The sequence below is a fragment of the Schistocerca serialis genome, chromosome 3, assembly GCF_023864345.2.
Source record: "Schistocerca serialis cubense isolate TAMUIC-IGC-003099 chromosome 3, iqSchSeri2.2, whole genome shotgun sequence".
NCBI classification, from domain to species: domain Eukaryota; kingdom Metazoa; phylum Arthropoda; class Insecta; order Orthoptera; family Acrididae; genus Schistocerca; species Schistocerca serialis.
This window is the reverse complement of record NC_064640.1, coordinates 635198818-635220875: the sequence shown is the minus strand read 5'-3', so window position 1 is coordinate 635220875 and position 22058 is coordinate 635198818. Positions and strand designations below refer to the sequence as shown.

The window sequence follows — 22058 nt, the reverse complement described above, 5'->3', positions numbered from 1 at the left end:
GAAAAATATATTTAAAAACAAAGATGATGTGACTTACCATATGAAAGCACTGGCAGGTTGATAGAAACACAAACAAACACATACATACACACAAAATTCTAGCTTTCGCAACCAATGGTTGCTTCATCAGGAAAGAGGGAAGGAGAGGGAAAGACGAAAGGATGTGGGTTTTAAGGGAGAGGGTAAGGAGTCATTCCAATCCCGGGAGCGGAAAGACTTACCTTAGGGGGAAAAAAGGACAGGTATACACTCGCACACACACACATATCCATCCGCACATACACAGACACAAGCAGACATTTGTAAAGGCAACTAGCAGAAGCAGGAATTCTGCACTGCAGCTCATGGCAAGGTCCTAGTGGGGATGGTTTGCTGTTACCTTCTTCCACCCTGTTATGAAGTGTCAAGTGTGTATCTGTGTCATGTGGATGACTGTGATGAGTGCTTGTCTGGTGTTTTGTGTTCTGTTTCTGTTGTTATGGATGAAGCAAAAGGACACAATGAAACCAGATGCTAGCACTCGGTCTACTCCTCCCAAAAAGCACCAAGGGGACCACCGAGCTAAATGTCCGCATCCAACAGACAGATCATCATCAACAGGGTCACACTCACTCATTCCATAAGACACTGCAGAGTGGTAGTAAGGTCATCCACCCCCACCACCCACCCACCCCACCCTTCCCTTCCTAATCCATACCCTGTGAGAAACCACTGGTAATTGATCAAGGTCACCCACAAGAATCTCCTCCACATCTTAGGCAATTTTATGATACTGGTCATGTGACAAAAATGGAGGGAAAGCCCTCCTTACCTCTCTCAGCCAATGGGAGCACAATAAAATGGCGGGAAATCCAGTGCACCAATAGGAATCTAGGTCTCCACTCCTCATCGTCATCCTTTGTAACTAGCTGAACAGTGTCTACACCTCTTCACTCGAGGTTTGAGCATCACGGGGAGATTTTCAGGTTTGGTATGAATAATAATTCTATAGTGAAAGAGTTTGCAAATAACAACGATATAACAAATTGAGTTTATGGTTTATTATTAACAATTTCTTTTTTTGCAATACAATTTTTACAGCAGTTTCTTTGTTGTTTATCAGTATTTCTTCTTTTATTTATGTATCTTTTTTTTATACACAAGAATTTGCATGGCTAATTTTTTGGTGTTTCACAATGTTTTGACAATTTCAAATTTGAATAACATGTGCTAAAAACAAGATACACTGACAGAGGCACTGTCTGTTAATAGTACAGAGTTTCAAGTTTTATCCCATTTACAAGTCACTAATCACGTCATAGTGGCTGAAGCAACATCCTGTTTCATTCAATATATATAATATACACATTTAATCAGTGCTTTTCTTTGCTCTATATACAGTATATATTTGGGAAACACAGAAACTATCGGCAGCAGTTTAAGAATGACCTCCCTCCCCCCCTCCCCTACAAACAAACACACACACACACACACACACATTATGTGCAGTTGTGTACATAGTGCACACTATACTGTATACACACACACAGCATGCAATCAGACCATTCATACTCATACACATCACTATGACATGTGGTTCATTCAACTATTTTGCACACGCTCATGCGTACACACATAAACTATTTACAAATAATCACTCCAATTAATAGTTTAAGTATGGGAGGGTGCCGATCCTGTACCAACAGATGAACTGCTTGTTGTCATGGTGGTACAGGCTTACTTTCAGCTGAAGTGCAGTTTCTACTTCATGGCCTCTCAATTGAAAGATTACCTGATGCACCACATGTGGAGCAGTGCTAATGTCCTGGACCAGACATGTCTTGTAAACCTTCATTGAGATAGCCATTGAGGCATCATGATGAACATGCTTAGCCCATCTCTGGGTGGCTCCTGCATCTATGTCGTATGTAACATTTTCAGCCTGAGCCCTACAAGCTCCTCAATCTGTGAACCATTCTCATCATCTTTCATCAGGCCAACAGCCTTGGTGGTGTTATTCCAAGAGGATTGTCAGCCACATATCCAGACATGTCGAACTTTTTTGTTATTGTATGTAATTATTCCATATGGATCACAGCCTTTTACCCAGTAGATGAAATATTCTGTGTCCGTATAAAGTACTAGTTACTTAGATTGGTGATGTTTGGCTTCACAAACTCATAACGAAAGTGGTACATGTGGAGTTTGGAGAGGTCCAAAACACACACCGACAGGCTTCATTAAGTGCACTGAAAACTTTGCCATCTCCGCAGTGACTAGTCCTTCATTGAAGATGGTGACCAGTTTCAAATTTGGTCTGGTGATATAATTACCTGCATCTTAACATCTGTCCCACTGGTAAACTAAATGATTCTCACAGTATTCTCTAACATCTTCCACGGTTTTTCCAAAAATTGAATTTTAATTAACTTGTAAAAATCTTTTTCAAAATGACATATCATGTCAACCCTCTGTTTGGTGTTAACATTAGGGTACTCCTTCAACCAGGAACACTGCTTGCAGGAGCTTTTGCTGGTGTTCTAAGTTCCATCCCCAACGTGAGACGTTGCTAGAGGTTTCTGTTGTGGAGGTTGTATCTCTGTTTGTTCCCACACACTGTCAAAAGTTTCAAGATGGAACCATTTCATGGGAGTAGGTGCTTCGGATGCAGTGGTAGATCATTGTGCAAGTCATGCAAATGGGTGGGATATTTAAGTTCTACCTCCAGAACATATCACTGACCAGGATCCTCAGCCACATCATAGATCTTTTCCTTCAGTCTGGGGAGTTCCCTTTGGACATCCATTGGATCCCTACAAATGGTAGACTTTGTTTCATGGCATGCCCATACAGGTTGTTCACATCCAGGTAAAGGCTGTAACTTAAATAGTCAGATGGGCTATACTCCCTCTTGAACATTCATTGATTATTCACTGTGGTGTTCCTGTGCATGCCCTGTCAAAGCCCCCTGCAAATTCCACATTCAAGGAAGATCAGCATGTCCACATCAGTCAAAAGTTTCATGTTGTCATATGCCTTCCTTAACATTGTGTCCCACAAAAGCCCTAGACTGGTGAATTAGAATACAGGATCCAGAGAGTACATGACCAGACACACACTCCGGAACTTCTCTAATAAGCCACAAGCTGGTGCACGTCTATGTTCCTGTACGATTTAGCATATCCTCCTAAATTAGGGATGCTGAACTCCTGATAAACATTCGCCATGTGCTCACACTCTGCATCTGTTATGACAGTGCCAGTTAGTTTACTGGGGAATTGGTTATCTTGGGTAATGTGATATTATGGAGTCTCTCCACAGAATCCAGGTATTCATATGGAAAGACCCCCTTCTTCATCACAAGCTGAAAATTATAATCATTGGGATATGCAGCTCTGGCAATATGTATATCCTCCTGATCAATCATTTCAGCAAGTTTCTGAAGAGACACATGCATGAAGTGAAGTGAATCCAAGAATCTGAGCATTGTTCTTGGGAAAAAAATTTATTTTTCACCAGTGTCAGGGATGACACTGACCTTATTGTCCTTCAAACCAAAATTACCCAAATGTAGAGCAAGAAAGTGGGTTTCATACCTACTCAAATTGTGAAAGATGATGGGTGTATACTATGGAAGTTGGTATTTCAAGTTGCATGCACTGTGAGCTGTGTCACGGAACCTCACTGTTGGATGACAATAATCTCTACTGGTGTCTGTGCTTCTTAATTGAATGGCAGCCCATCAATATGACACTCAACTGGCTGCTTATACAAGGCATCATTCTCCAGTGAGTCAGTCATGGGAATGTTGTTGCAATAAATACTGTCAACTTCCCAAACAAGCTTTTCGAGCTCACCCAGCAGCCATCTTGCAGGATTATTCGTTGCAACTAGAATCATACAAGCATACAAGTCAATATGCTGCACCATATGGTATGTGCTGTTATAGTATAGGAGGCAGTGGGGTCGTCTTTACAATGCACCACAGGAGCTACGAGGCACTTAAAGTCAGCGTACATGGAAAAGGGGCATCACTCCTGGTGGTGAGCATTCTTAAATTTTAAGAACTTTTTATCTTTGGTACACATTTCCACATGTACTGGTCCCTTTTGCAAGCAATCAGTGAGATGCCTTTGAAGATACTCTCTCTTGGTAAACAAATTGAGACATCTACAGCAAAATACCTTGAACATCTTTTTGTGCAGAACTGGGTGGAAAGTAGGTGGGACATGCTTTTGATCCCCATGTAGTGTTGCTTGTCACTCTCAGAGAATAACAACAAATCAACATCTTTGGGGTTCTGACTGGCTAACTTAGAAAAATGGAGGGGTACAACTACTTTATGCTTTACATCTTTGTTCTACACAGAGTGCTCATGGTCATCATCTACTGGCTTATCAACACTCAGGGTGTAAATGTGAATCAAATAATTAGGGTTCTGCCCTCAGATTTGGAAAGTCCTGGGCTTTTATGGGGAAATGATAATGCCCACAGACATTGGCTGTTTCATATTTAGTTGTATGCTGTACATCTTTTGGGGTAATTTCTGTCAATAGCCAGAAGTGACCATGTAATGCAATATACAAACCTCTCATCTAGATTCCAGACATTAATACACGAAATTCAGCAGTCATATCTTTCAGAAGATGGATGAAACTGGAACCCCCATTAAGTGGATTGTAGACATGTGGGTATATATCAAAGTGGAGTGATCTAGCATATCCTCCTAAATTAGGGATGCTGAACTCCTGATAAACATTCACCATGTGCTCATACTCTGCATCTGTTATGACAGTGCCAGTTAGTTTACTGGGTGATTGGTTATCTTGGGTAATGTGATATTATGGAGTCTCTCCACAGAATCCCGGTATTCATATGGAAAGACCCCCTTCTTCATCACAAGCTGAAAATTATAATCATTGGGATATGCAGCTCTGGCAATATGTATATCCTCCTGATCAATCATTTCAGCAAGTTTCTGAGTACCTTACTAGATCCTTTTTCCTGCAAGTTTGAAAAATTATTGAGTATGACACCCTTGACAAAAGTTCCAAACCACACTATGATTGAAAAGCCCTGGGATATCATGCCAGTTCCCCAAAACTGGGAAGGTGCTCATCTCCTGCCCAGCATCACTGCTGTCTTTTGGGGGTGTGCATGGGCTCACAGTGTAGAGCTGTGTTATACTTAATGGCAGGATACCGTGGGTCACAGTCCTTTCCAAAATGCCTTCACAGGCACTGAAAAAATTGGCAGGACCTCAGTAGCCCACATTCAAGTTAGCAATGCTGACTTGTGAGTTCCTCTGACCAAAACAGCAATCACAGGGTACTCAAATGCAGCTGCAGGACTGACTTGGTGATCCGTAATAGAGTGGGCAGGGGTACTACAGCTGCTAGGCTCAGAGCAATGTCGAAGCAATGTCTCATGCCATATTGGTCTACAACAGTTGCAAGACAGTCCAGGGCATGGCTGTAAGGCACACGTGCTGGTGTCATCAATCTGTACCACATTGATGATGATGATGATGATGATGATGATGATGATGATGTACCCAGCAGTGGTGATGTTGGCAGATGTGGCATATACACCATAAATATGTTATAAATCAGTACCAGTGCTGTTGCAGGTGCAAGCCTGCCACCCATAATCTCCTCCACATCACCTGCACAGACAGAAGGAAAATATTAAATATCATGTGTAGTTTTTTAAAAAAAATGTACTTAAGTAGGCTTCTATAGTAGTTTACTCACCTTCTAAATTAGCAGTGTCCAACTAACCCGACAAGCTCCTCATCACATTGTTATTTGCAACAATGTCTTTTAATATCATATTCTGTCAATCCTTCGCAATGTTATCATCAAGTGACTTCAAAAACAAAGGTCCATGTTGATTACGAGATGCGCCATGGTACACTTGCATTAGCAAATAAACAGGTGTCATCAGTCCATGCCACAGTGATGATGACGAACCAGACTGTGGTGGTGATTGTAGGCATGGGAAGTACATCATTGACAACCTGGGCTAGGGTGACAAAGACGTCATCTTGTCAGGTCGTGGAGTAGCTGCTCTTGCAGACAATCTCCAAGTCCACACATGTCCATCCCACCAGCAGCAGCAGAAGAAGAAGAAGGAGAAGAAGAAGAAGAGCAAGAAAATATTCAAAATGCAGAACTAATGAGCACTCACAAACAAGTAAAAAAATCATTTTGAATAAATACCTGTAGGATCACTGGAGTCAAATTGGGATTGCTTATTAGCCCCTGATGAGCCATCATTTTCATTATATTGTTTCATCCTTGCTGATTCTAACAGTGCTGTTGATGTTGCTGCTAGCAAGCCACAGACTGAGATGACTCCTCACAACAAAACAACTTCTATTTATGGCCAAAAACCACATTCCTTTGCTTATTTCAGCTAATGGGAGAGAAGTATTCATACCTCCAATCATGTGTTTTTAGGCATGAAAGTGCTTGCTACCGGCTAAGCATAGGCCCCCAGTATGTGACATAGCTTCCACCAGTGTTTATAAATACAGGATTATATTTCAGTGCAAGTATATAGTGGTCCACCACATGAGCACTGTTTCCACTATTCAAAGAATAGGAGGAATTTACCAATGCTTTGAGACACTGTCTGCATGACAACCAGCATGTGCAGTCAACTACCAATGCATTAGATACCGAAGTCAAAGAATACCATACATATTTTGGTAACATGCTTTTTGCAGGTGTTCATTAGCACAGAAGCATCAGGCATCACTCAGAATCCAATATGCATTGCGACTGCAATAATATTAATAACAGTAATGGAAGGTAATGAGATTAATTTTTTCTCCACTAGCGAGGGGTCATGAGATCCTTGCAGAGTGACCAGAGACATTGAGCAGCTGTTATCATGGCTCTATCAAGCCATTACCAACCACTGATTTGTGTTTTTAAAATACATATAACCTAAAAGTTTTTACCAGTAGCATTCTGCAAGCAGGGTTATTAAACTGTTTTGTGGTATTTTATATGAGCAGGAGTTTATGTAATCAATATCCACATTAAATAATTTAAATTGTAGACAGATGTGTAACATTCTGCTTTAGATCCTCGATGATCAAACACAGTTTAGTTTATTGTCCATACGGATAGCAGTAAAGACTACAGATGACAGCACTTTCAGTCTTAATCTCGAAGTGTGAGTGTCATTACACTGTGTGTGTGTGTGTGACCCTCCAGACTTTGCTGCACTGTGTCCAACAGGAGTGGCCGACGGACAGCCGTCACCTGCGGTCTCCGGAGGCCCATGCTTATTGGCACTGCTGCCAGGGCATCACTGCCAGCTATGGTGTCCTCCCCATCTCAGGAGATGCTGATCGTTGGAAGGTGGTCCTGCCTTCCTCTCTCCACCAACGTGCCTTAGACTACTTCACTGGTCAATCCTGGTGTGTCGTCTTGACCAAGCAACTGGCATGCCAACATGTCTACTGGCGGGGGATGGACGCCGACATCATGCGCATGGTGGCTTCCTGTCCGTCGTGCCAGCAGCAGCAAGCAGCACCACCATGCCGCCTTGTCCCATGGCAGGATGCTTGTTCTCCATGGTCCCGGTTACACCTCGATTTTGCGGGTACTTTCCTTGGATTTTCCTGGCTTATCCTGGTTGACACTGGTAGCGGGTTCCCTTATGTCTCCCGCATGACCTCCACGATGTCCGCCCAGACCATCCAAGCACTTTCCCACATTTTTGCAATTGAGGGTCTACCGGAGACGCTGATGACTGACAATGGCCCTCAGTTTACCTCGGCCGCATTCAAGGCTTTTTGCACCACCTTGGGCATCCACTTGATTCACACCGCTCCTTTCCACACAGTGTCCAACGGATTGGCTGAACGGTTAGTTCTCACCATCAAGGTCTAGATGTCCAAGCTGCACCCTCTCCACTCCCTGGACGATGCCCTTAATATCTTTCTGTCTTTCTACCGCTCCACCGATCAAGAGGGGTCTTCCCCAGCCGAAAAGCTTCATGGCCGCCCTCATCACACCGCCTTGTCTCTCCTATATCCCCCTTCACCTTGCCCGGCACCCCCGCACTCGCTGCGGCCACGTTTTTGTCCACAGGATCCAGTCTGGGCGCTGGTCTTCACCCGCAACCAATCCCGGTGGGTGCCCACCTGGATATCAGCTCTCCTCAGTCGGGCGATGGCGGCTGTCATCCTCGACGATGGGTCTGTCTGCAGGAAGTACATCAATCAGCTCTGCCCTTGGTGTGGGATGCAGCCCGCTCCGCCGCCTCCGCAGTTTCAGCCAGAGTGCGGGGGGGTTGTTCCTCCTCCCCCCGCAGCCACCACCACATCCGCCGCCTCTGGCTCCGGCTCCGCACCCACCGTCATCTCCACCGTCTCCTGGATCACCGTGGGCGGTCGCTCCTGAGGTGGTCACTACACCCATGGACGTGGATGCATCGCCCAGGCCAGGGTTCTTCTCTCCCGCCGACCTGGGGCTGGATGTCGACATGGGCTGGCCGCCCACTCCGGCCAGTGGGGATGGGGAGGGAGGTCTGCTGTGGCCTACTCCACCAGACATCACGGCGCCTAGAGTATCAGCAACCAAACTGACAGCCTGCAGCTGCGGTTGCCCACCTGGCAGGCACACTGAAGCACTACAAAACTGACAGGCAATATTGATGAACAGCAACAACAACAACCACAACAACAACACCACAGCAAAGACACCAGCGGCCAGCAGGGGCCACTACTGGCCCACATAAACATAAGGAAGAGGTTGCTGCAGATCCCAGAACTATTTTCACATGTCAAACCACGTGATGGAAAATAGTTCCGAGGTACTCATCTGCCACAGAGCTATAAAGGCCAGCGCTTGGCCACACATCAGCAGTTCATCGACCGCCAGCAGACATGGATAGCTGCCGCCCCAGCAGCCCGGCTTGGATCTTCTCGCTGATCTCTGGATTAGGCTTGGTATATTGGAGAAGTCTCTGGCAGAGACTAGTAGGAAATTATTTCAGTTGTTTTCTATATTATTCTTGTATTTAGTTGTGATTTGAAGATGGATCACTGTTTTGTGTTGGTGTTATAGTTGGAGAATTTGTTTTGGTTAATTGAACAGTCCATTAAATTGTTTTCAGACTTGATCGTTAGTTTCTTCTGCTTGCGCAGACATAACACACACACACACACACACACACACACACACAAATGGCTCTAAGCAGTATGGGACTTAACATCTGAGGTCATCAGTCCCCTGGACTTAGAACTACTTAAACCTAACTAACCTAAGGACATCACACATCCATGTCCAAGGCAGGATTCGAACCTGCGACCGTAGCAGCAGTGTGGTTCCCGACTTAAGCGCCTAGAACTGCTTGGCCACAGTCGCCGGCACACACACACACACACACACACACACACACACACACACACACACACACACACACACACACACACACACAGTAGTATACTTACAACCACACTTACTTAGACTGCAAGTGATATCATCTGAACAGATTATTATTCACCTGTCTGCAATTTCAATTATCTAATGAGTAAATCAGTTACATAAATTCTCAATAGTGTAAAATTATTACGCTACTAAACGCCAATACTCAGCAAATAAGACCAAATTAAGCAGAACTATGATAAGAAATCAGTTAAAAGTTAAGCACATTTTGAAATAGAAGCTATTGGAAACCAACAGAAGTTTCCATTTTCAAGAGAGGTAAATGCATAAATGAAACTCAGTTCATCTGCAAGTATCACATGTTCACTCATAAAAGACCGTTGTCTGTTTCAAGGTACAAGATGGTGCATCACTGACAAATTATTCCTCAACTGTCCACATGTTACATAAAGAATTCCAAAAATATATAGCAGGTTACTAATCACAAAATTCTATACCCGAAAAATTAACAAATTATTTCTAACTGCTGTAATATATTATACAATACTTAAATATGTAGAATATGAAATATTACAGTATTCTGCACAAAACACAACCTCATGTCTAACAACAACAACAACAAAAACTTTGAAAAATGTTGAAAATTGCTTGCGGATGTCTCCAGTGTGCATTCTTTCATCTTACTCTAAAATCTGCCACTAGGCTGAATTATTTGGTAAGAGGTTTTCCAGTCTGGAAGAAGGTCCTGTGAAACTGGAGAATGACATGTTGAAGAGTGACAGACTACTTAATAAAGGCTATGAAAGAGCAAATAAAGTGTTTCCAGTGTTTGTGAACTATTGTACCCACCAAAGAGTAAAAATAGTGAAGGTAGCATGCACATTCAAGTTGAAAAGGAATGCAGATAGTACACCATTCCATCATGCTAGGCTTGCTGCAAATGGATTTACACAAAAGTTAGTTCTAGATTGTGGTGAAACCATTTCCATCAGTTGTGAGTTGTGAGCTCTTAGAGCTCTCGTCAGTTTGGCTGTAAATCTTGATGTTAACATTAAACATTTTGATATTATAATTGCTTTTCTACATGGGAACTTGAAGGAAACCATTCGCATGAAGCAACTAACCTGTCCAAGGAGATTCACATTTTAAAACACACAGCTAGGGAGTGGTAAGTCAAAACATGCACTTGTAGATCTAGTTTATGTTGTAAATACTGATAAATATTGTGCGTTGATTTAAATTTCAGGTAAAAATTGTGCAATTGTTGCTTCGTGTGTAGATGATTTTGATGTCTTTTGCAATAACAATGTGATGAAAGAGGAGTTGTATCAGGGACTATCTGAGCATTTTGAAGTTAAAGATCTAGAAGATGCATAGTCCTGTATAGGCATGTGTATAAATAGAAACTGGTAGAAAGGTAATTTAGAACTTGATCAGTGCATATGTGCTGAAACTCTTTAATATGTTTAATTTCACTCCTACAGGAACACCAATGGAGGCTGGATTTAGGCTTTGGCATATGGAAAGTGATAAGCTTAGAGTGCCATATCAGGAACTTACGGGATGTTTGCTGTATGTCAGTACCAGTTCAAGACCTGACATATCTTGTGCAGCAAGTGTTTTAATCTAATATAATTGTAATTTAACTACTATTTATTAGGGGACAGCAAAAAGAGAACTTGATTATATCAAGGAGACTACGAACTGTGGCATTGTGTGTAACGAAGGGAATTTTAAAGATAGCATATAAATGCTTTTGTTACCTCAAATTATTATGATAATTTTACTATGGGGTTGTCATAATATGGGAAAGTTTTTTCTGTTGGCAAAAATTATAATTTCCTCAGAAATAAGAAACAGAAAGATGTTATCACCTAAATTACTGAAGATGAATATGCAGCTTTAGACTCTGCAGCCAAAGAGGCAGTGTATTTGAGGACAATTGTTAAAAATTAAGCATCAAAATCCTTTAATTGTTTTTCAAGACAACTGAGTTCCATTAGACTGTCACAAAAATCTGTGCTACATTCTATATTGAGACATGTTTGTGCCAAAGGAGATTTTACTACACAATTTATAAAAAAAGTGAGATTGTTTTTAAGTACTTGACATCAAAGGAAACGCCTGCTGATGTACTAGCTATACCATTTGCTACAGAGCAACGCAGGTATCTTATTCATAAGTTTAAATTGTCCCCATATAAGATAGTGTTATTATGTTGGTAATGTAGCACACTATTTCAACTTTGTAATAGTCTTCTGAGACATAACAGAGTATCTCTGTGTTGTTGCCCCTTTGTCAACTGGGTATGTGATCCAATGCTAATTTGTGCAAGTGTTATTGATCTTTACCATCATAAATACCAATACATTCTAGCAAAAAGCATACTGATAATGGTGTGTTTGGCAAAATCTTTAATTCAGTGTATCACTTAAGCTACACATTTTCATAATATGCAAATATAACTTGAAAATACACAACATACAATATATTAACTTCTTAAACACTGCTCAGTTTGCTTATGGCCAACACAATGATGGACAAAGCCCCAAACAGAGGAAAATTTTATCTCTAATCACAAAGAAAATCCAATCATTGCACCAGAACAAAATAGGATTTAAAACACTGTCTGTATTACTTATCAAAATACATAAAGATTTCGTTCATAATAATACAAAACACAAATGGGTTACTTATTGGTACTACTGGTCTACCTTACATGTTGAAGTGAACTTGCTGATGACAATAGTTTGATCTTCGTACCACCCTTTAAAGAAAAATTGTCTTTGTTATTTGCTCTATAATAGTAGGGAACACATATGGCTCACTTATTGGCATTACTGAGAAGGCCAGTCACAACTTGAGAAAGCACACATGCATTTATGTTGACTCAGCAAAATATGACATGCCTGGAGTTTGTGCAAGCCTCTACTTGTCTGAGGAGGCACACATACATCTATGTTGACACGGCAAAATATGACATTTGGAGAGTGCATCAATGTGCATGTGCAGACCTCAGCTCATTAACACGAGTGACTGACTTACGCTGTCACGGAGTGGAAACTACATGATAGCCACACATGAATTTAATACACATATGTATGTGTAAGAAATAAGTGTTGCTATGCTTTGAACAACCCACTTTTGTCTACTTTTCAAAGTGAGACAGGGTATAAACTTTATTTTGCAGCACAAAATGGTTCTCATCTTGTGACCATCATGCTAACTTATACTGATGCATGGAGGAGACTTCATGATATTTTGGTGAAACAACATACTGAACAGTAGTTTGGATAACTGAGTTTAATACACATTCACTGACATGGTGCAGGTCTTTATACCACAGCAACTAGTACCAATGAAACTGTAACAAGTTTCCCCATACATCACCTTACATGTGACATGGGACAGGTTGTTAAACTGTAACAATGAGCCCCCAACAAAACTGCAACAAATTACTCCATGCATCACCAGCCATGTGATATGGGGCAGGCTTTCACACTGTGACAACTAGCCCCAATGATTTTTAACAAAGTTTTGCAAACATTGAAAGTGTATGATATAGGGCAGGTTGTTACTCGATAATAACTGGCCCACAATAAAACTGTAATAAATTATCCTATATATCACCATTTCAAAACTGTTATTCAGTAAGCTATTTTATTGAAGTTTCATGTAGTTCCCACTGTGTGACAGCATAAGTCAGTTAGTCAGTGTGGTGCACCTTAACCATTAAGTTAGATCAGTAGTACCAATAAGTGAACCATGTGTGTTTTTTCTGGTATAGAAGAGATCTTCAAATTTTTTCATATTTTTATATGTAAAACAGATAATTTTAAGTGTTATTTTATTCTGATTCAAAATCGAAATTTTGTTTATGATCAGAGATTGAATGGCCCCCTATATGGAACATAGTCCATCGTAGTCTTTCACAAAAGCAAACCAAGCAGTGTTTACAAAGTTAACAATCCTGTTAGTGCATTCTAATGCTATACTTGTGCATTAAAAAAAATATGCAGTTTAAGCAGTACAATACATTAAATACACACACCAAAAAAAGTTTTGCATCACCTCACGTCCAAGAGTTCCGGAACTTGTACAGAAAATTGGAACAGAGACCAACATAAACATAATTTCCACACATTTTATTCCTCATGAAAACCATGCATTACATGTTGGACCACCATACAGCGAGACCTTCAGAGTTGGTGGTCCAGATTACTGAGCATACCGGTACCCCTAATACCCAGTAGGATGTCCGCCTGCATTGATGCATGCCTGTATTCGTCATGGCACACTATCCATATGTTCATCAAGGCACTGTTGGTCCAGATCACCCCACTCCTCAATGACAATTCAGCATAGATCCCTCAGAGTAGTTGGTGGGTCACGTCACCCATAAACAGCACTTTTCAATCTATCCCAGGCATGTTTGGTAGGGTCCATGTCTGGAGAACGTGCTGGCCACTCTAGTCGAGCAAAGTCATTATCCTTAAGGAAGTCATTTACAAGATGTGCTCGATGGGGGAACAAATTGTCATCCATGAAGACGAATGCCTCGCCAATTTGCTGCCGATATGGTTGCACTAATGGTCGGAGGATGGCATTTAAGTATCATACAGCCGTCACAGCGCATTCCATGACCACCATCGGTGTTCATCGGCCCCATATAATGCTGCCCCAAAACAGCAGTGAGCCTCCACCTTGCTGCACTCAGTGGACAGTGTGTCTAAGGCATTTAGCCTGAATAGGTCGCTCCAAACATGTCTCCAACGATTGTCTGGTTGAAGGCATGTGCAACACTCATTGATGAAGAGAATGTGATGCCAATCCTGAGCGGGCCATTCGGCATGTTGTTGGGCCCATCTGTACCATGCTGCATGGTGTTGTGGTTGCAAAAATGGACCTCACCGTGGCCATTGGGAGTGAGGTTGCACATCATGTAGCCTATTGTGCACAGTTTTAGTCATAACACGAAGTCCTGTGGCTGCATAAAAAGCATTATTCAACATGGTGGCGTTACTGTCAGGGTTCCTTCGAGCCATAATCCATAGGTAGCGATTGTCCACTGCAGTAGTGGCCCTTGGGCACCCTGAGTGAGACATGTCATCAACAGTTCCTGTCTCTCTGTATCTCCTCCATGTCCGAACCACATCACTTTGGTTCACTCCGATTCACCTGGGCACTTCCATCGTTGAGAGTCCTTCCTAGCACAAAGTAACAATGCAGACATGATCAAACTCCAGTATTGACCGCCTAGGCATGGTTGAACCAGAGACAACACAAGCCGTGTACCTCCTGACTGGTGGAATAAGTGGAACTGATCGGCTATCGGACCCCCTCCATCTAATAGGCGCTGCTCATGCATGGTTGTTTATGTCTTCGGGCAGGTTTAGTGACATCTCTGAACAGTCAAAGGGACTGTGTCTGTGATACAATATCCACAGTCAACATCTATCTCCAGGATTTCTGGGAACCAGGGTGATGCAAAACTTGTTTTTGATGTGTGTATCTCAACAAAAGGCATCATTTTTAGCATTCTTTGTTGGGCTAAAGTGTCAGAAAATGTGACATTGGTGGATAAATATGCTACAGATATTAGTATTGTTTAGTAGTTGATTATGGAGATATGGTCTGAACACTAAATGTCGAAATCTTCCCAAAAAGATTGTTTTCATACACAAGTGAAACATAACCACAGGTAGGCCCAAGTTCAAAAGTAATAAAAAAAAGACTATATTAGCCACAGTTATATTTTTGTAGTGTAAAACATGATGTGTTATCCTTCCCCCTGCCCCTAAAATGGTGTTCGGTTAAGCAAGAAAACTTCATTTTTGTACCACCAGTAACATAGTCTCATTCAGCTCTAAGAGCAACTGTCAACTAGTACTGCCTTGCCTGTTTAGCGTATTATTTTAGCCACTTGTCTTTTGTATTGTCATAGATGTCAAGTGTATCTTAACCTGGAAGTTACACTGCAATAGCATTCTTCCAGTTGTTGCTCCCACTGTCAGATTATGTTTCACACACACAAACACACACACACACACACACACACACACACACACACACACACACACACACACACAATTTGAATTCTGAATGCCTGTTTGTTTGTTTGGATCCATCAACTATAATTGCCCCCCCCCCCCTCTCTCTCTCTCTCTCTCTCTCTCTGTGTGTGTGTGTGTGTGTGGGGGGGGGGGGGGGGATGGGGGGGGTCATGGCCAAGTTGGCAGCTCTGGGGCTACATAATACCAATTGTTTTGTTAACCCAATTCAGGTCATTCAGATACTTTTCAGGATGGCGGCTCTGGTGCCACATACTGATTGGCTGTTTCATTTTAATTGCTGGTGAAATACTGGATTCTGATTGGAGGAGACAGGAGGGTGTATGATGTCATGTGGTCAAGGACCTTTGCCTTTCATGGGTGATTGCTCTATCAACTGAGTTACCCAAGCACGACTCACGACCCGTCGTCACAGCTTCAATTCTGCCAGTACCTCGTCTCCTACCTTCCAAACTTCACAGAAGCTGTCCTGCGAACCTAGAATCGGTAGAGCACTTGCGCACGAAAGGCAAAAGTCCCTGAGTTCAAGTCTCAGTCTGGCACACACTTTTAATCTGCCAGTAAGTTCCCTATCAATGCACACTCTGCTGCACATTGAAAATCTCATTCTGGAAGGTCATGAGTTAACCCAAAGGTCAGTTTTCGTCCAGTAAGAAGGTAGCTCTGCAACTGATTGTTTCTTTGAACTCTGAGTGCTAGAGTAAAGTTTTTATATACCATTATCACACTTCCTGCCACTTTACCACATAATATTAGGAGAGATCTATAATGCTGTGCATCAATCGAACTGCATATTTTCATATTCTCAAGTATAAATACAACAACAACAACGAAATATGGCACATTAGCTTCTTAAGCACTGAAATCAAGATGGTGGCTGGTCAGTTTGCTTCTGTCAGCCAATCACAGTGACCACAGGAGCCATGCTCTAAGTCAGTCAATCACTGTGAACAAAAGACACATGGTCTAACCAGAAAATCATGTGTCTTTATCATTGTGTGAACACATGAATTAGATGCAGACAGTATAGGAACAAGCAAAGCTATGCCTTCATGTATAATTTTGATTGCCACAAAACTTTGATTGCTTATTTTTGTCAGGCATGTGGGTATGCAAGCCCACATTGCTGTCAGTGAAACAATAACATTGCTATTGTCAGTTGTTTTTTCCTCTGAATACATCACAATATGCATATCTCTATTTCAGGTAGTGTGCTTAGGCTGAGAAACTTGATGTGAGTGAAGCAATGAGATATTTATTTTTCGTTGTCACAAATATTTGGATGTTTTCTTTTGAATATGTCATGATTTCTGAGGGCATGGTTAGGATGGAACCCAATAGAACAGCTTCAAAACAAAAACCTGGTTGTGGTGACAGACTGATATCAAGCTTAGTCTGAGGTCTAACAAGAAATCCCTTGAGTGCAAGGTCACGAAATGCCAATGACATTTACAACATTCAACATATCACATATTGTCTACCATGAAACCACAATATTGGCTGTTAATGGCAACAGGGATGGGACTGGAGGTACCCTATGCTGAGCACAGCATGAAGCTAAGGAGTGTAGTTGAACTGCTTCATCAATGAATAACTCACAACAGTGTTACAATGTTAGTGGTGTTGATACAAAGCAGAGCAATGGAAATGATAAACAAAGCAAACATTGCATTACATCTACAACAACAGTTGCTGAAGTTGATATTTCATCTGAAAGGAACCCAAGGGATTTCATAGAGTGAGAAATAAGTTTCAGATGAAATATTAGCATTTCTGCAAGTGGTGTCATATATGCTCGACTGTGTGGACAATGTACATGAGGAGTACAATGATGATGGTACATGCTTAGCAAATAAAAATGATACTGAAACACATTCCAAGTCATGTAGTTCATCATCATTGTTGGACAGAGAGCCATAAATCCTGTCTCCAGTGAAACACAGTGAAGGAAAACTGTTGTCCAATGAGCAGGTACTAAAGATAATTACATACATGGAAGATCATCTGCAACATAGTAAAACAGCAATTATGAGCAGATTTTAAATAAGTCTGCAGCAATATGACCATGCAGTGCATAAGAAAAGCTATGGATATTCAAGGGAGGACAAAAACTAATGCTTATGTGTTTCAAGGATGCTTAATACTATTTACCCGATGTCCGTGATAGTGACCTACTAGGTCATGCACATGAAATTGTGCATGACATAGATTACAGTGATTTCAAGGGAAGCAGTGAATGGCTACATAAATTCAATCAGTGATACAGAACTGGAAGACATGAGATAATGAAATTTCAAACAAAGCATCAACTTGAAGCTGCACAGTGAACTGTTGAATCAGCCCAAAGCTTTGTAGATGAGGTAAACAAACTTATCCCATCGTTCAGTTTGGAACTTGTTTTCAAATTTGACCAATCAGAATTTGAAGAGGAAATGCATATGAAAGGAACCCTGGATATTAGAAGTACCAAGAGAGTTGTGTCAAGATTAACTAGTATCAATGCCTTAATGCATTTGTATACAATTATGCTGACTGTTAATCCTGGATGGTAAATTGGCTGGAAAGTTATTTATTGTGCTACAAGAAGTTGGAGCTGCTCTGACCCCTATGATTCTTTCTCATGTGCATGATCTTGTAAGGGCAGTGGGAAATATTTACATCACAGCAAGCAAGAATGGGAAAATGGGAGTAAGTAAACTAAATCTATGGTATGAGCACTGATTTTGGCCAGTAGCTGATCATAATAATTTCCTTTTGTTTCATTCCTGGTCTGCGTATGAAAATCATACTCCTTTACAGCAAACATCCCTCCTGAAAAGTGTGTGACAGTGCAATTCATACCACATGGAACTACTAGACAAATTCAGGCTCTGGATGTTTGTTTTTTGCATGCCTATAAAACATACTATCTGATCATCTGCAGCTATACCTTAAAGGATAGCCAATTTCACAGTAAGCTCCATGAGATACTGTTTCACTTTCAGATGCATGCCATCACATTCAGCCAGTTCTTATCATCACGTTATGCCAATATTATTCTATACACATTCTTTAAAAATGGATACCAAGCTGAAAGTTCTGCATGGTTTGTAACTCCCAAAGACTTCTCCTCTGATCTTGATGGTGTGAACCTTTGTGATCACTGTGGCACTCAATTATTCATTTGGTGTTCATGGTGGAAGTTAATGATTTGTTTGGAACATTTTTTGAATGTCAACAATATCCATATTTTGAAGTGTAATACATACATCCCATAGAAGGTTGATCTCTGCACCTCCCAGACATTCACTCTCTGTCACCCTCCTGATGCACATAGTGAGTCATTAGGAGCTAATATTGATCCTGTCATAATTGTTAACAGAATGCTTTCAAATGAGCCTTATTAAAGAATGAAATAACAACCTCACACTCAAGGGATTCCTTGTAAGTTAGGTTGGAAGACAACAGTTTGGTTGTGAGTTGAAGAAGCCAACAAATGTGGAATCAAAAAATCTGGTTCTGTTGACAAACTAATATTTAGCTTAGCCAGAGAGCTACGTTAGGTTGGAAGGTAAAAGTCTGGTTGTGAGTTGGTGAAGCCAATGAATGTGGAAGGAAAATCCTGGTTATGGTGAGGGACTGATCTGTAGGTTAGCATGCAGAAGTGATATTTATATTTCTAAGAGTGTGTTTAGACAAGAATGAAACAGCAGATCTTAAATTGCTGTAAGTTAAATGAGCAACAGTGACATTTATATTCTTGTGTGTCACAAATATTTTGCTACTTATTTTCAAACATATCATGATTTACACAGATGTAGTTCGGCATGAAGCTAAGAGTACTGCTTAAAATGCTGCATGTGAAATGAGCAGCAATGATATCTGCTCTGTTGCTTGCCACAAATATTTAGCTCTTTTTTATGTTTTGTTATCCTCTCATCCTCACAAGGGAACTTCCCCATTGCACCCCCCTCAGATTTAGTTATAAGTTGGCACAGTGGATAGGCCTTGAAAAACTTAACACAGATCAATCGAGAAAACAGGAAGAAGTTGTGTGGAACTATGAAAAAAATATGCAAAATATACACTGAGTAGTTCATGGGCAAGATAGGCAACATTGAGGACCACATATGCACAGGAGTGCTGTGGTCCTGTGGTTAGAGTGAGCAGCTGCGGAACGAGGGGTCCTTGATTCAAGTCTTCCCTTGAGTGAAAATTTTAATTTTTTTATTTTCGCGAAGTTATGATCTGTCCGTTCGTTCATTGACGTCTCTGTTCACTGTAATAAGTTTAGTGTCTGTGTTTTGTGACCGCACCGCAAAACCATGCGATTAGTAGATGAAAGGACGTGCCTCTCCAATGGGAACCGAAAACATTTGATCGCAAGGTCATAGGTCAACCGATTCCTTCACAGGAAAACACGTCTGATATACTCTATACGACACTGGTGATGGCATGTGCATCACGTGACAGGAATATGTTGTCGACCCACCTAGCTTGCACACTTGGCGAATGGGTAAAAAGATTCTTCTACCTTGCCTGATTTAGGTTTTCTTGTGTATGTGATAATCACTCCCAAAAAGTGATGAAAACATAAGAGTTTGTCAGATAATAATTGTCTGAAAATAAAAAAATTAAACTTTTCTCTAGAGGGAAGACTTGAACCAAGGACGTCTGGTTCCACAGCTGCTCACGCTAACCACGGGACCATGGCGCTCCTGAGCTCATACTGTCATTGAAGTTGCCTATCTTGCCATAGACTATTCAGTATGTATATTTTGCTTATTTTTTTCATAGTTCCACACAACTTCTTCCTGTTTTCTCGATTGATCTGTGTTCAGTTTTTCAAGGCCTATCCACTGTGCCAACTTACAACCAAATCTGAGGGGGGTGCGATGGGGAGGTTCCCTTGTCAGTTGCATGTAATACTGTGTTGATAAGTACAACTTTAGATCCATCGAATCACAACTGAATAAAACACATTTTTCATGCCTTACACCTTTAGAGTAAAACACATATAATTACCAGCATGATATTTCGAAATATGTACCAACTGGCTGACTGGAACCCATGTCTTGTGCTCTGAGAGCTTTTAACGCTAATATTCCATATTTAATGGATCTCATATTTGTACTTGCATATTACAAAAATATGCAATTTGAATGATACATTGCATTAAAGATCTCTCCAAAATGCATCATTTTTGTACAGTCTGTTGTACTACACTGGCAGGAAATCCAAGAATGATATATAAAAATGTTATTAGTGCTACTACTTTCTATTATGAAATTATATTTATTTTTCCTCATGCTCAGAAGCACATCATGTTAATGTTACAGCATTGGCTACTGAGAGTCAGCACTATTTTGCCATCTTCACTACCCACCACAAAATTCAATAGCTATTACCACTGAAGGGTCTGAGATTGGTGTGTGGATGGCATTTAGTGAACTTTTGCCCCATATGGAACATCCAAAACTAGCCAAGAGTATGGACATGAAAATACTCTTTTGTGACATATTAAAGGAAAGGAATCAGGTAACAGCTAGATATAAATTCTCATTGGTGTTTCCCTCTATTCATTTATATCCTTTTTATTTCAGCTGTAGCAACTGCACCCATAGTCCACATCTGCAACACATCCATCTAACAATTTCTTTTCAGCTCTAAATTCTCTTTTCTGGACACTGGTGTAAACTGCCCACTAGATATTATTCTTATTTATTTACTTATTTCTGGACCAGTATTGTGTCCATGTCCATCATCATTTAAACCACCTTTTGTCACATGACCAACAGTCCTCTCAGAGCATAGTGCTGTAATAAGTTGAAATTTTTAGGAAGATAATTTATATGTTACAACTATTTCTTACAAAATAATCTTGGAGCATAATGACAATGAAATATAAATATTACCTCATTTTGTTTGTTTGAATCTTCTTGTTTCACAAGACCTTTGATTGGATAAAAATAATAATAATATCCTGGTATGACCCCACTTGTACTTGCAGGACCATAGTTTTGTAGCAATTTACTGAGGTCCTGAAGGCCTGATGAAACTTGAGGATTCTTGGCTACAATATCTGTCAAGCCAGACAGGTCAAGGGTAGCACCTTTCTTAATGGCTGCTTGATAGAGTGCTGAGAGCTCCTCTTTTGAGAGAGGTGGTGCAGGTATTCCAACAGAGCTAAATATTCCATGCTGGTTGTTAGTATTTGAATGTAATCCATATGCCAGTCCATCCTGAAAGTTAAAAATTAAATGAGAGATCAGACAGAAATTTTGTACTTTAAAATTAAGATAATGTAGTACATGTTTCAAAAACAGACAAATATTAGGTCAACAGTTAGTATAACAAATAGTTTCCAGTTGCTGTTACTTTATATAAAAATAAATTTTCAACATGATTACTACTTTAGTACAAGTGAAAGTAAAACTCTTCACAACCTGAAGATAATTTTGAATACCACAATTCTATATTAGGCATATTCCAAATGGAGATGGTAGGCCTTGCCTTCCCCTGCTTTTGAATTTATTTATGCAGTCTGGTTACAAAAGGACCTACAGTTTAATATGGGCTTTGAACCAAGGTGCAACTTTTTCATTTTAACAAATCGTTGCCT

General features: G+C 40.8%; 1 protein-coding gene across 1 annotated transcript in view; it reads right to left on the bottom strand.

Annotated features, from left to right (window-relative positions):
• LOC126470518 (uncharacterized) overlaps positions 1-22058 on the bottom strand; it is a 230451-nt gene that overhangs the window by 29330 nt on the left and 179063 nt on the right. Inside the window, exon 3 of the mRNA XM_050098429.1 lies at positions 21352-21678. Within this exon, the coding sequence (XP_049954386.1) occupies positions 21352-21678 (327 nt within the window). The remainder of the gene's footprint in view (positions 1-21351; positions 21679-22058) is intronic.